This window comes from Mytilus edulis, chromosome 8 (assembly GCF_963676685.1).
Source record: "Mytilus edulis chromosome 8, xbMytEdul2.2, whole genome shotgun sequence".
Taxonomy (NCBI): domain Eukaryota; kingdom Metazoa; phylum Mollusca; class Bivalvia; order Mytilida; family Mytilidae; genus Mytilus; species Mytilus edulis.
In genome coordinates, this window is record NC_092351.1 from 953,452 (window position 1) to 969,821 (window position 16,370).

The 16,370-nt window shown below is 31.6% G+C and overlaps 1 protein-coding gene across 1 annotated transcript; it reads left to right on the forward strand.

Annotated features, from left to right (window-relative positions):
- The first annotated feature begins 631 nt into the window (after positions 1–631).
- On the forward strand, positions 632–15,289 carry LOC139484565 (putative divalent cation/proton antiporter TMEM165). Its single transcript, XM_071268336.1, has 7 exons — positions 632–966; positions 3,263–3,488; positions 5,341–5,439; positions 6,977–7,053; positions 10,595–10,771; positions 11,400–11,505; positions 12,017–15,289. The coding sequence occupies exons 1-7, from the start codon at positions 829–831 to the stop codon at positions 12,082–12,084; spliced, it is 891 nt and encodes a 296-aa protein (XP_071124437.1). The 5' UTR covers positions 632–828; the 3' UTR covers positions 12,085–15,289.
- Positions 15,290–16,370: the final 1,081 nt, after the last annotated feature.

The following is a 16,370-nucleotide window of genomic DNA, read 5'->3' on the forward strand; positions in this document are numbered from 1 at the left end:
AAAAAACAAACGGTATTTGGATCCAAATAGTTGGAATGCTTTTGTTTGGTGTGTATTAGATATCAGTTGACAATCAAACTGAATAGGGTTGTTGATTGAGAAACATATAGTAAAAGTATATCAGTTGAATACCATTCTACTTCGTGTGCCAAATAAACAGATAAACTGAGAGGACCTCTCCGGTTACATGTTTGGTGGCAGAAGTGGGGACTGCATCAAGGTTCATAATGTCCATTGCTCTAAAAAATAAAACAACGGTATTTATCAAAAAACATGCTTTAAATCATACAAAACACAGTATTACTTACCATCCCCACTAATTCTGGCCATTCGTTCTTCGACATTTTGTATTTTATATCTATGTGTGGGCGTGGCACTCAAACGGCAAACTAAAAGAGAAACTAGCTACTTCCGTTTTCTTCTGCGCTTTTCTTCTTCACTAAAAAATCCAATTCACAAATGCTTGACATATTTTCGTGTGCATTTAGTGTAATAAAGTTTCGCTATAAGCAATAATTATGACATTTAAGCAAACGAATGCTTTGTTTTGACCATTTTCAACGAGTCTTTGCGAAACTAAAATACAGGGCCGAGAGTAAAAAGGACGAGATATCTCAAACCGGAAAACATTTTTGTTTAACCGGAAGTCCTCTTCAAACTTGACAAGCTAGATCAAAAAACGTCAACGTGACAACTGTAGAGAATAAAAAGACGGATACAAAGCTGTTATTTACGATTGTATAGAGAAGTTGAATCGTGACCTCTAGTCGTAGTTTATAGAAATCAAAACCATTTTAAACCCTTACACATACATCTTTACGAGACAAAATGAAACTGTTTACACGGTTTCTGTTTATTTTTACATGGACAATATTATGCGTCTCTGTTGTTGAAGTTTTATGTGAAAATCAAAAAGATATTGTGAAAGATATGATCAAAGGAAAAAACGAGGACAAATCTAGTGAGGTAAATTGCTTCAAAATTTCATAAACATCATCTTGGGCATCTATCTAATTACATGTAGTTTAATTTATCGCTGTGGATATCATTCACAGTTCAAATTATACATTTTGTACCTGACACAAAGTCATTGTATAAATAAAAACATCCCACCATTAAAATTTATCACATACTGCGAATTGTGTCACACTGTCTATTATTCATAATTAGAAATTAGAATACAAATGTATTTCATGCCCTTCACATTGAACACTCTTTGCTCTTGAAAGATAATTAATGTTGTCATTATAGAGCAGCAGAATATGTCGACTTTGGTTAACTTACTCAAAAGAAATATATATACCATCATGCAGGAACAGAATTCTGAAATAAAAAAATAAAAAAATATAAAGCAGGGCTCACGCTACCAGTGACTTGGGCGAAGAAGTCGCTTTCCCGACCGTCAATTTGCTTTCCCCGATCCCAAAAAACGAAAACAAGTCGCCCTGTTCTTGACGATACTCGCTTTTAGTCGCTACCGTCATCGGACATTTTCAATTTTTACCAAGTTGATGAAACATCAATTTTTTTATTGATAATTAACATGATTAAAGAAATTTAGACATATTAAAAGATTCATTATCTTAAGAAAAGAGGTTGAAGCATTGTCTTTGCAGTGTGCTGTGTAGCAGGTTGTTTGATAAAAATACAACTTTTTATCACTTCGTGCATTTCCGCAAGTTCTAGTGCTTGTTACTCGAAAACATACTTCAACCTAAATTTTGGCGGCAAAATAAGTTTGTTACTTCATTTAAACATGATAAAATTTGCCTTCAGTAAATGTTTAATCTATTTATTGCATTAAAAACGTCATGTTCCTTTCCAAATAACTTGTCAAACATCATTTATGTTTGTAAATTTTCTTGCATTCGTCTGCTATTGACCAATTACTAAAATACTGATCTGAACCGGACCGTCTATGACCGAAATCTGTACTTTTACAAAAATTAATACGGATGCACGGATGGAACAGCTGACAGAAGAATATTGATCCCAAAGGGAAAACTTACGTATTCCACAAGCATTATGAGACTTTTGGTTACATCTAATTGATTGGTGTATATAATTCCCTATATTTTTTATGGATTGTTTCAAACTATTGATTAAAGTTGCTTAACTCTGAGACTATTATACTAATATCAATATATTATGGCCCAGCTTAATAACTTTTACATTTTTTTATGAGAAACACTGAATTTTATACACAAGATAATTTTGAAATAAATTGTAATTGATATTATACATGTTATAATTTCTTTACATTTTTTAAAATTTTTTTTTTTTTTACTGCTAGATATTAAATATTTAGTTGGTAGTTTCTCACAAGAACCTTAGTACATGTAAAACTTAAACAACTTTTAATTTGAAATGTTACTTTAATTGTATACTCAGATGTGAATTGAACAATATAAAAAGAACATTATTTATATATGACCCTTTATACTATAGTAAAATCCAAACATTGTAGCGCACCGCACGAATGAGCACTTCTCTTTCAAATCTCACCACTTCTCCCTATCAGTTTCAAAAAGAGAAGTCACTCTCCCTATAATTCTGAAGTAGTGTGAGCCCTGTAAAGGGACAATTTCAGAGGGGATGAATATGGTTCAATTAATTTAAATTAGCCTTAAACGATGTTAAAGTGAAATAAAAGGTGGAAAATTTTATGTTCCTGTCATAAACAATATAACCTACATGCCTTCAGCAATATCATATACATCATGTGCATTGTACTGTTGAAATCCTATATTGATTTTTAACAAACCTATTATGATACTTTAATTAACAACTTACAGTTATTTCCATGAATGGTTCAAACCATTAAAATCTCACTGATACCATAGATATGTTTTAAGATTTTTAACATTTATTTAATTAGACATGTTAGTTACAATACTTTCATGATTTTATTTCATAAATTTTTTTTGGTGTCATCACTATACTAGAATACATACCACAACAGGAAATAAATATTTGACTTGATACACATTTCTTTGAATTCTTAAATTTGTGTTTTTTTTGTGGTCTACGAAACCCACCAAAATTTGGTATATAAGGAAGAGAAATGAATATATAGTTGTTTGTGCTTTGTCAATTTCAACTGCCAGATACAGTCTGTCAGTACTACATGGAGGAGTTGACAGTTAAAAATGATGTCCTGGTACAAATATTTACAATGTATGATGGTTCAGGATGAAGACAAAGGTTTATACATTGTGTAAATAAACAAATAATGTCATGGTTTTGTTTATATTTTTTTCAGCATGAGAAAGAAAGCTCTGATGAAGGATCCATGTTCCATGCTTTGCGAAAAAAGAGTGGAAACTTAGGATTTCTCCATGCCTTTTTGGCTTCATTATCTGTAATTCTTGTATCGGAAATTGGTGATAAGACATTTTTCATAGCAGCTATCATGGCTATGAGACATTCCAGAACAGTGGTGTTTGCTGGTGCAATATCCTCATTGTGGCTGATGACAATTTTATCAGGTATGTTTATCTGTTGTTATTGAAGTCCGTCACAGGGGGTCAGCCTTGAGCAGGACAAGACTCCCAGACATTTATTAATCCATGCACATAAGCCACCTGGCATAGGACAAAAGCCACAAATTAAATATAAAAAAGAAGATGTGGTATGATTGCCAATGAGAAAACTATCCACAAAAGACCAAAATGACAGACATTAACAACTATAGGTCATCGTACGGCCTTCAACAATGAGCAAAGCCCATACCGCATAGTCAGCTATAAAAGGCCCCGATAAGACAATGTAAAATAATTCAAACGAGAAAACTAACGGCTTTATTTATGTAAAAAAAAAATGAATGAAAAACAAATATGTAACACATAAACAAACGACAACCACTGAATTACAGGCCCCTGACTTGGGACAGGCACATACATAAATAATGTGGCGAGGTTAAACATGTTAGCGGGATCCCAACCCTCCCCCTAACCTGGGACAGTGGTATAACAGTACAACATAAGAACGAACTATAACAATCAGTTGAAAAAGGCTTAACTCATCAGATGGACAAAAATACAAGTGGACGTGGCCCGGAACTTATACATCCCGACACAAAAAGACACAATGAACAGATCTGAGAGTACTCGCCGTTATCTGACAGCTAGTTCAAAGCCACTAACAACTAATAAAAAAATCATGCATCTAAGACTAAAATATCAATCGATACACATCCAACATCCAATGGATTTAGTGTAAAGACGTCATAAACAGCCAGAGAAAAACATGACCTTGTGCAATGCCAAGTTACAGGTATCGACAGATTGTAGATCCATGAATATATGTATATGTTTATAACATACTAGTAATATTTAGTTAGCTTTTAATTTACTGATAACAAAATCAATATTTATACCAATAAAACAATATTCAATGATCTTATTACAGTGTTGAATAGGTAACCTTTTAGAATAAGTTTATTTAAAGGAGCGACAAGTTTACATCGATCATTTCTAAATTTCCGGGCACGGTTAACAACATTTCAGTAAAAATGAGGATGTGCTATCCCGTTTGAAAAAAGTTTTCTACAGGTGCAACCAAACTTCAAAACCAAATCTTTATATCTATGGAAAAATTTAGTAAAGTTTTATTTGTAGTTCATACATGTTTATACATACATGACATATTAAAAGTTCTAAAATAAATTTTAGATATTTAAATAATATTAGTCAATGTTTTCATTGATTTCTTATGTGATGATGTTGATTGCAACAGAAAATCATTTTTTTTTAAGAATAATAGACAGAAATAATAGAGAATAGAAGTTTAAACAGCATAAAAAGTGTAAGAGTACTGAAATGAAAAGCTTTCTTACCAATTTTAATTTTGATCAAAGTACATGTAGAATTGTAGCTATAGTTTAACTTGTTAAATGATTGATTGATTTTTGGTGTTAAACACCATTTTCAGCACTATAGGCAATATCTTGGCAGTTTTTATCAGTGGAGGAGGCTGAAATGTCATAACTTTTTGCAGGAATGGCAATCAAAGTCAATTAAACATGGACAGTGTTATAATTAGCACTCATTATATCAGTGTTGACAGACTAGAGATATAGTAGCCATTGATGGTCGAAATTGTCCAAGTAGTTTATCTATTTAGTAGATAAACTACTTGGACAATTCGACCATCAATGCTCCAACGTGATATGCTAAAACCAACACTTGGTCTATTTTATATTTCAGCTATAATTGGATATTGCTTTAACAAACACTCTGCATTGTTTATTTTCTATTTCAGCTATAATGGGATATGCCACGACTACAAAATGTATTAATGCTTTAACCAACTCTCTGTATTGTTTATTTTATATTTCAGCTATAATGGGATATGCTACAACTATTATTCCACGATGGTTTACATATTATGCCTCCTCAGCATTATTTGCTGTGTTTGGTATCAAGATGATAAAGGAAGGTAAGAACAAGACTTTCTCTTGTGGAGAGTTGTCTCATTGGCAATCATAACACATCTTCTTTTTTTATATATATTTCTCTACTTTATCAATGTTTATTTAATGGATGAGAAGTTGAATCATTACACAACCGAAAGAAAAGTTTTACTGCAAAACTTTATCTAACAATGAGGCCATCAACACAAAGCAAAAGCTCCGACTTCATTGTATTTACAATTTTGCCCTCCAGCACAACTTTTGAGAGGAACATTTTGCTTAATTGGTTGATATGCACTATTCATTTTATTAAGGGTAACATTAACATTTCATCAATTAATTTAAATCACATATTCATAAACAACTAAACTAATATAAACACTTCAATTCACAACCATGTATGGATACCTACATAATTTATAAGTACAAACATCTTCACCAGTTAACTTGTCTCCATCTTGTGATCAACATGACAAAGCAAAACTCTAAAAAGGTACTTTGACCCATCACTCAAGTATAATTTAATTTTAGATGTAACTGATTGGCTGACGTTATTTTGTTTTGAGCCCATAGACATAATTTAGTCATGTGACCATGACGTCATCAGCGTTTTTTCATGGTTTTCTACGGTTTTAAATGGAATTTAGAATTAAATTATAAGAAATAACTGTAATATTTTTTCTGTCTATTTGAAATAACATAAAAAATGTGGTGCACACTGTTAAATAACCCGCTACGCGTGTTATTCAGTGTGCACCAAATTTTTAATGTTATTTCTTCATAGACAGAAAAAATATTAGTCATTCCTTAAATGAATTTAACTTTGACGCCTTCCAACATTACAAAAAAATTTCTATATAACATTTACAAACAATAGTTCCAAATTGATTTAATAAAACACAAGCAATGGTGAAGCTCAGTCAATTAATGAAAAAAGAAACATATCATTGCACAGACATTGTTTGTTTACATTTTGATTTATACTTGAATAAACCACTCTAAGGGGCATTAGGGATATAGAGAACTTGACATTAATCATGCTACCTACGTCAACAATGAACATTACCTGGGTAATATAAAATATTCTCAAAACAGGCAAAGAAATCTATCAAATCATTCATAAATTTCCAAAGACTATTGCACAAGAAAGTTTTTGACTGATTACTTGGCAGGAAATAAGGTATGAATAGTGTTAACAAACTTGACGAACTTCACATAAAAATATGAAGATGTAGTATGATTGCCAATTAGACAACTCTCCAGAAGAGACCAAATGACACCAAAATTAACATATTGTTTTCGCAGTTAATGACAATTTATAAAATGTATATTCGGGTAGAAAAACTACTTTTAGTCCTTTGACTATGATTTGAAATGGGATCATAAAATATCTGTGTTTTATAGGTTATGAGATGCCCCCTGATGAAATAGGATCATAAAATATCTGTGTTTTATAGGTTATGAGATGTCCCCTGATGAAATAGGATCATACAATATCTGTGTTTTATAGGTTATGAGATGTCCCCTGATGAAATAGTATCACACAATATCTGTGTTTTATAGGTTATGAGATGTCCCCCGATGAAGGCCAAGAAGAAATGGATGAAGTGCAGGCAGACATTAAAAAGCAAGAAGAGGAGGTAATAATCAACAAGAGTTATTTCCCTTTAACAGTAATATGTAGTAGTGATGAAGTTGAACTTTTGTGTTTAATTAATCCGATTATAAATTAAAAATAACACTTAATAAAGTGACCTCTTGATAAAAAAAATCTCAAACGCAAGAAATTGATAGCCAAAAATGTATAAGTAACTATATGAACAAAAAAACCCATCAATTTTGCTTTCAAAAGTTGAACCTAGTTTCTTAATGATTTTTTTTCTTCATATATCTGAATGCTCTTAAGAACTGATTCAGTTGAAATTGACATTTTCCGTCATTTACGAGTTCACAAGGTCCCTTAATAGCTTTAATGTGACAAGTTATAGCCTTTCAATTTACTTCCCACAAAAAATAGGGAAGATTTATGAGAGTTAAGACGATATGGAGCTTATTATCAAAATAATAGTGGAGTGGTCATCTAGTGTATCACTATATAAAAGAAGATGTGGTATGATTGCCAATGAGACAACTCTCCACAAGAGACTAAGAAATAGAACATTAATCATGGTAATAGAACAAGTAGACAGTTCTCTCACAAGCAAACAAAACCCCTAACTGTAAAAATATAAGGGCATACACTACACTAGTCTGTCAACAGTACTGAGTTTGTGAGTTTGAATCCTGCACATGGTAGGGGGTTCTAAATTTATTAAGAGTGTCAGTTTTCTTGCTGATGGGCATGTTTTCCTCCATCAATAAAAAATGATTCAGAGTATAGTCAATACTGCTGAAAGTGGCATTAAACATGACCAATCAATTAAAGTCATATGAAACGCGTGAGTGGTGAAAAATAATGTTTATCCAATTCTTGAACCAATGCATGTATATATCATAAACTTAGTCCTCTGTGCACGATTTTTTGCATTTTTTACGCAAATATATCGTATAAGCGTCATTTTTTTTCTCTCTGTCTGTTATGTTTTAACAAATATGGCTGCTCATTAAATGCAGCGTTTTAAAGCTGAAGTTTACCGATTGTCACCTTATAGTAAACAAATAACAAAAAGCATGGGCATTGAGCACGTGTTTTACATGTACAATCAGATAATTGTTCATTTTAATGACAGATTCATGCGTATTGCGATCACCGGACTTTTGCGTGGAGGGTTACGCTCAGGTCACTATGCATACGGAAAATCTGTCGGCGAATTGCTTCCTGGAAGCAAGCAATTAAAAATAAGTAAACTTCTTCTAAATGTGGACAAATTGAAGAATTTTCCTCAGAAAAAAAGTATATGTATATAAGTTGTATAGTGAAAACTATCCATTTAGTTATAAAAAACATGTGCATATTTTTTTTTAATTTGAGGTTTCTTATGACTTTAATATAGAAATAAGGACACATGATGTGATTGCCAATGAGACAATAAACTCATCATAGATACCAGGACTAAATTTTGTATATACGCCAGACACGCTTTTCGTCTAGAAAAGACTCATCAGTGACGCTCGAATCCAAAAAAGTTAAAAAAGCCAAATCATGCAAATAAAGTACAAAGTTGAAGAGCATTGAGATCCAAAATTCCTAACAGTGTTGCCAAATACAGCTAAGGTTATCTATGCCTGAGGTAGAAAAGCCTTATTATTTCAAAAAATTCAAAATTTTGTAAACAGTATGGCGTTCATTATCACTGAACTAGTATATATTTGTTTAGGGGTCAGCTGAAGGACACCTCCAGGTGCAGGGATGTCTCGCTACATTGAAGACCTGTTAGTGACCTTCTGCTGTTGTTTTTTCTATGGTCGGGTTGTTGTCTCTTTGACACATTCCCCATTTCCATTCTCAATTTTAATAATTAATTTATAAATATAACAATATCAATGATAATTCATGTCAGCACAAAAAGTGCTGACTACTGGGCTTGTGATACCCTCGGGGAAATAAATCTCCACCAGCAGTGGCATCGACCCAGTGGTGCATGTATCCACTATAGTCGCCGTCAGCTGAAATTCGTAGCGGTTATCGGTAAAAATAATCTAAACTATCAATCGCGTTCACTCAAGATATAGTTTTTCACATTCCATTCATAAATCGCAAAAAGAAAAACCACTACTGACCTACCTTTTAAGTGATCACACTGTAATAATCCTGACCTTCACATTTTCCAGAATATTTTCCATTGTAATTCCGCCATCTTCGTTTCTATGAGGATCATTTGTTTACATATGACATTCGTCACTGTACGAAGTTTCCTGAAATGTTCCTTTCCTTGATGTGATAAGGTTTCCCGCGCTTTATGCAAATTTTATGAAATTGAACTCCACGGAAACACTTCCGGTAAAAACAATGGTTGATTCCACCATTCAAAATCGTCTATGAAAAAGTGAAGGTCAGGATTATTACAGTGCGATCACTTAAAAGGTAGGTCAGTAGTGGTTTTTCTTTTTGCGATTTATGAATGGAATGTGAAAAACTATATCTCGAGTGAACGTGATTGATAGTTTAGATTATTTTTACCGATAACCGCTACGAATTTCAGCTGACGGCGACTATAGAGATTAAAGGATAAAGATGTTTAACAAGAGGTCACTGTAGGACTTTAAACAAAGATATAATACTTAGATATAGAAAGATGTGGTATGAGTGCTAATGAGACAACTCCAATCCAAGTCACAATTTATAGAAGTAACCATTATAGGTCAAGGTATGGTCTTCAACACGGAGCCATGGCTCACACCGAACAGCAAGCTATAAAGAGCCACAAAAAATTACTAGTGTAAATCCATTCGTATTGGAAAACCAATGGTCTAATCTATATAAAAAAATGAGAAACAAGAAACACTTATGAACCACATCAACAAAAGACAACTACTGAACATCAGATTCCTGACTTAGGACAGGTTCAAATAATTGCAGTGGGATTAATTAAGAGATGTTAAAAAGTCTTTTGATTCCTAATCATGATACCAGTTTAGTGATATTGTTTGCCTCAAGTTACATCTAAAATACTCTTAGAAAAAATTCTGAATTTCTAAAAAAAATGGCTAAAAATTCCTCCCAATGAGTTGTTCAGTGATAGCAAAGTTAGAAATGCATGTAAAGTTCGTATTCATGTTATTATTTTGATATTATGGAAGCACTTTTGAGATCCAAGTTTCTGATTCGAATCATCACAGCATTTGTAAGACATGTAGTTTTCAATATATTAAGGACCTTTCATGTTAAAAATGTGTGACAATCAAAATAAGCGTGAATAATTTGTACAATAAAGACAGCAGAGTTCAGCAAAAAATGGGAGATGTGTCAAAAAAAAAGGTAAACAAATTTCCCAACATCAAAAGAAATTAGGCATTTTTCCTCAAAAAAGAACTGTAGAGGTAGTTTTGTAAAAACAACAACAAAATCACTGAAGTTTAGATTAGTTCCATATTCATAAAATAACTTTCATTGTGTTTACATCGTATAATAATAAAATTTTATATCTCCCATTGCAGTATGAAAAAGAGCGTCTAGGAACTCAGGATATATATTATCTGTTTACATTGTATAATAATGAAATTTTATATCTTCCATTGCAGTATGAAAAAGAGCGTCTAGGAACCCAGGATATAGAGACTGGAGTGATACGGACACCTGGTCGCAAGTGGTTCCATGCATTAGTGGGAACTGTGTTTTTACAATCATTTACATTAAACTTTTTAGCAGAATGGGGTGATAGATCTCAAATAGCAACAATAGTCTTAGGTGCTCGAGAGGTAATTATTCATTAACATACAAAGATTTATCTGGCAGAAATTTTATCAGGCAGCATTTAATTTTAAGATGGGGACATCATAGGGCTGTTTATATACAGGAATCATATCTACTGTTGAATCATTATTATATGGCCATGGTGGATAAATTATATATGAGGTTTTATGCAGACTTTAGCAAAACAATAAAATCAAATATCCATGAAATTACAACCCGACAAAATATGGTAAATAAATGATATGACAGTATCTGTCTGTCCACCTTTGATGTTCCTGCATAAACTTTGTTTAGTGTCTTCTTGCATATTAATTGATCTTTTATCCATTTTCAATTTCTGACTTTATTTCAATTTTGTTATTTATTGCAAATTACAGCAACACTTGGGTAGAACATTTTCTGGTGAGAAATAATTCCATTAATCAAATATTGAGATACCAATAAGAAGCAATATATTCCTGTAATTTAAATTTCTATTTGAGGGGGTGTATGGAAGATATGAATACATTATAATAGACAACTAAAACTAGTGATAAAATAAAATACTAAATCAAAAGGCTGAATGTATTTATGAAAGCGTACTCTGTTGATATAGAAAACTTTATATAATTTTACATACATGTTTTGTTGTAGAATATAGCTGGTGTAATTATAGGAGGGTGTATAGGCCATTTTATTTGTACTGGAATAGCAGTTTTAGGAGGAAGAATGGTAGCTCAAAAAATATCTGTAAGAACAGGTAAGTGATTGAATATTCATAACCAAATCTGATAGGATGAAACGACCTAAATCTGTTGGGATGAAAGTTCATAGGGTGAAAGTTTATATCTGGACTGTGATTGGACGAAAGTTCATTGATCTCACAATAAGAAACAATTATATGTAGAATTATATATTAAAAAAAAAAGATTGTTATTAGGTATAGTAATAATCAATGAGACAAAAACTACAAAATCTTATCTGATAATGAAGTTGGACAATATTGTATTTCACCATATTTGAATTGCTAACTTTCATTTGATTGAGTATGTTTGTACCAGAAGTAAATAAAAATGTTTTATTCCTGTTATTCGATTGGAGGAATAGCTTGCATCTGAGTACTGACAGTTACAATTAGTTTAAAGCAAATAACATCTAATAAAAGAAACATGTACCAAAGACAAAATATCAATCAGTACACTTCCAATACAATTTATTCTTCTTCCTTTCTGCTACAGTGTATTTGATAAGTTGTATTTTTTTTGTTACAGTGACTCTGATTGGTGGAGTTGTATTTTTGATATTTGCTTTATCAGCATTTTTTGTGATGCCAGAATAAGAAGAGAAGATGAAGTAGAGATTATTATTTATGTTTGTGATATTAATAATGAAACATGTTATTATATTCGTCCTTAACATTTACATCATGATGTATGTTTATTAAGTATGTTAACTTTATAAGTATTACCTCTGGTGATACCCATGGCATGAGTGACAGCATTAAACAGTTGTCTTAAATTGCATATGTCACTTTTTTGATAAATCACTGTGTCAGGGTTTGTTTTTCTTATCAGTTAAAGACTTTTTGTGCATTACATTGTCAAGTATTGTATAGTTCAAAACTAAGTCTGTAATCATTCAACCAGTTTAATTAAAATTTTGGAACAGTCAACTAACATTGTTACTGTAACTATGAAGAAATCGTGAAGTAAACACCATTTTATCATTATCATCAGTGGCGAATCCAGAAATTTTCATAAGAGGGGGCCCGCTCCAGTCACGCATCAGTGATTCCCTATATAAGCAACCAAACTTTTTCCCAAAAAGGGGGGGGGGGGGGGGGCGAGCCCCCTGGCCCCCCCTAAATCCGCCTCTGATCATTTCCCCTTCATTCAACCTGTGAAGTTAAGGGAGGTAATACATTGTTAGCTGCCTTGAAGATATCTATAGAATATTCCCTGCCAAATAAAAATAATATAAGTTAAGTCTTGTAAAATAACTGTTTAGTCATGTGTTAATTAGTTATTGACAAAAAGACACAAGTACTTTCTTTATGACCTTGACCTTCAACATATTCTACCTCGGGCTCATGACAACTTGTACTGAACCATGTCAATTTGAGACCTACTTATGTTGGATTAGACCGTTTTCTAGCAGTCATGACATCGTGGTCATGTCATGTTTCTTATCTGTCTGTGCTAGGTATGGCCTTTTATTGAGTAAAACAATGTTCTTCCTGCCATTATTTGTTAATTGTAGTTGACCATCATTCAGTCATATTGCCCTTTGACACACACATCTGCACATCAAGGGGGAATCATATTAAGCCATAAACATAATGTGCATATTCACATGAATTTGGTTAATTGGTATATTACCATCCAAGACAGTGTTTTGATTGTGTTCTATATTGAAAATGTTCATATGTATATGTTTTTATTTATTGAAACTCTTCAACTTTTGGTTAAATTCATTTGGTATTTTTTTAATTGTATAAAAGCTTGTACTAGATTTTTTTTTACATATTTGTTTTCATCAATATATACATTTAGGGGTGATCCAAAAATAAAAGCATAGGGGATGAGTCACTTTTATAAAACTCGGACCAACCGTAAAATAGATATTTTTTGTATAGCAATTTCTCAGAAAAATGCAACCATCTGTAATAAATAAATTTGAGTGCCTCCCATCCCTTCCCTCTGATAAATTTTGGAACAGCCCTTAAGTATAATTGGTTAACATTTCACAAATAGTTGACATTCATAAATGTTTGTAATGTATTTATTATTGTAATTTCTGTGATGTGATTGAGTGTTGCATTAGTTAGAAATTATTGTATTGTTTTCATATAGAGCATTCATTTCCTAAGATATCATTTATGCCTAAATATAATCATACTATTAAGTACATTTAATAATTTTTGAGATTGTTGTAGTTGTGAGAATTAATTACACTTGTAATGCATCATGGAAAATTAGGCTGAACCAGATTGATTTTTATTTTTTCACACTTAATTGATATCATAGACATTTAAACTCCATTTTTGATTTGTTTCAAATATGAAAAATAAAATCTTCTTCACACTTTTAAAATTAAATGACACAAAATTATCATATTTTTACACCAAAAGAAATACTTTTTACTTGAAATTTTGAAATCTATATCATTCATAAAATTTATAAAACAGATTAAACTCACATGTTATTTGCACCATTTTTTCTTACTGATGTATCCCAGTGAAGTTATTTTTTATAACTATAAAGTCAGTATTACCTTATATTGGGTTATTTTCAGGTTGGGTTTTGTTTGAGGTTTTTGCCTAATTTTACTAAATTTAATGTCTTATTCACAATGTTATACTTATAACTAATAAAATCATATTTGTAAATTTCATCATGACAACAACCCTACAAATCAACAAAAATAGTCATCAGTGTATTATAATATAGATATGTACTATTCATTTAACATTCCTGTGTGTCAATTTTATTACATTAGTGTTTAATAATAAGCATAGCGGTTTGTTTAATAGTTGTCTTTTTCCAAATGTACATGGATATTTTCATAATCAATTGATTTATATTTTGAATTCTCTTTGTGTATAGTCACTAATTTTCAGCAGTTGGATTTGACTCTTTTAAGAACACTTTTCTTAAAATTGATATTGAAAGAAAGATTATGTTTATCAAATGTAAGCTGAATCGCTTGCCTGTGTCTCAGACTTCTAATATTCTTCCCCAATATATTTCAGTTCTTCCAAAAGTTTTATTTTCAGATAATTATAAAAATGTTGTTTATACAGAATTTCAAATAAAATATATTTTTCAGTACACACAAATTCAGGACCTATGTAATGGTGATATTATTATTAAACTTTACCCTTGACCAACTAACTACACGCCATGATTTATAAATGTCGTACTGATTTAAAAAAAAAATACCCTGATGTGTTATGTCTAAGTCTTATCAAATATACTGGTCTATATAATTTCTATGAATATGATATGTAACTTATGTTAGTTCAGTGTTTGAGCTGGACTCATCTTGTGAAAGCTTATGAAGCATTCATGTATTGTATGTACAATGTATATAGATATATATAAGGATTGATGAGGATATACTATAAAGAGGTAATTGTTTTGAGTACTTTTATATGTGTTAGTGAGTGTAAGTGGACAGGTGTATTATATCTGTCAGTGTGAACTAAATTCTAATGCAACACTGTTTGTAACATTCATTTTGATTGGATAATACCACGATTTTGGACATCAATTTCATGATTGATTATCTGAAATTATTTAAAAACAAATGAGTTAACTGTGTCTTCATCAGTTGCATTATAATTGAGTTTTCAGGTTGAAGATTTGCTGACATATCTTTTCACTTGATGACTGCAAATTTTAAGTATGCTATTCTTATCTCATGAATTGGATGCAAGTTATTATGCTTCTAAGGAAACTGTTGTGTTAAGATTTTAAGAATGCTGAAAAAGAATAAAAGTGAACAGTAAATATTTCAAAAATAAAAGTTTTTGGGATGAATGACTCAGATTGTTATTTTTATCATCATTGATCATATACTGAACATTTATATATACTTCATTTACAAACTTTGTAAATAAGTGATGAAATATAAGATGGCTCTTAGTTTAAATTTTTTCAGCATCTATACAGAAATGTATGTGCGAAGCATTTTTAATAAGTTTCAGACTAATGGCATAGTAAAGAAATCTAACAAATTCTGTCATAATTGTCTGATAATCGACTTTAAAATAGAGGAACAATACACACATTCAGATACACCAAGATACAAGGTAGCTAATTACAGATGGACAGGAAAACATTGTACGAATAGGTAAATCATACTGATGCACTGAAACACTATCTGGATGAAAATACACCAAAGCAAGAGAAGTTTTATATCTTTGAATACATATCCCATACCTGTGCTTATAAAAGAGAATACACATTAATCATATTGGAACTCATTATGGTCCATATACTGCAAAGCATATACCTAATCACAGGGAAAAATATGGTATACACATATTAACATATTACTGTACTTAAAGAAAAGCTCTCCGACAACCACATAAACAGCTCAACACGACAGGGATCTCAGTGGCTGTTTGAGTGGTCTTGTTACTCAAATAACTCACTAGCTAGTTTGAATCCTGCACTTGATAGATGCGCTCTGTTCCAATCTTAATTGAAAAGGATTGTCAGTTTTCCTACAGAAGATTGATGTTTCGCTCTGGCATCCTTCACCAATAAAATCTCTTCCATGAAATTGCATAAAAGTCCTAAAAGTGGAATAAAACAAATAAATCAACACAGCAAAATATCACTTTGTGTATGAGAGAGCAAACGCCTAAATCACAATAAAAAAACCTAAACAGCAGAAGAGACAAACCCCGTTCATATAAATGTGGAAATACAGGAATAGATGTATTGATACAATCCGCCAAATGCTAACATAATTTCACAACTACCAAAACACTATAGAACACATGACGCAAAATCCGTTGACACTTGATAATAACACAACTAAATACCAAAAGACAAAAATGCGTGCAACAAAATGCATACAAAAACTTGATGATATCACAAACCTCTACCAAAAGAC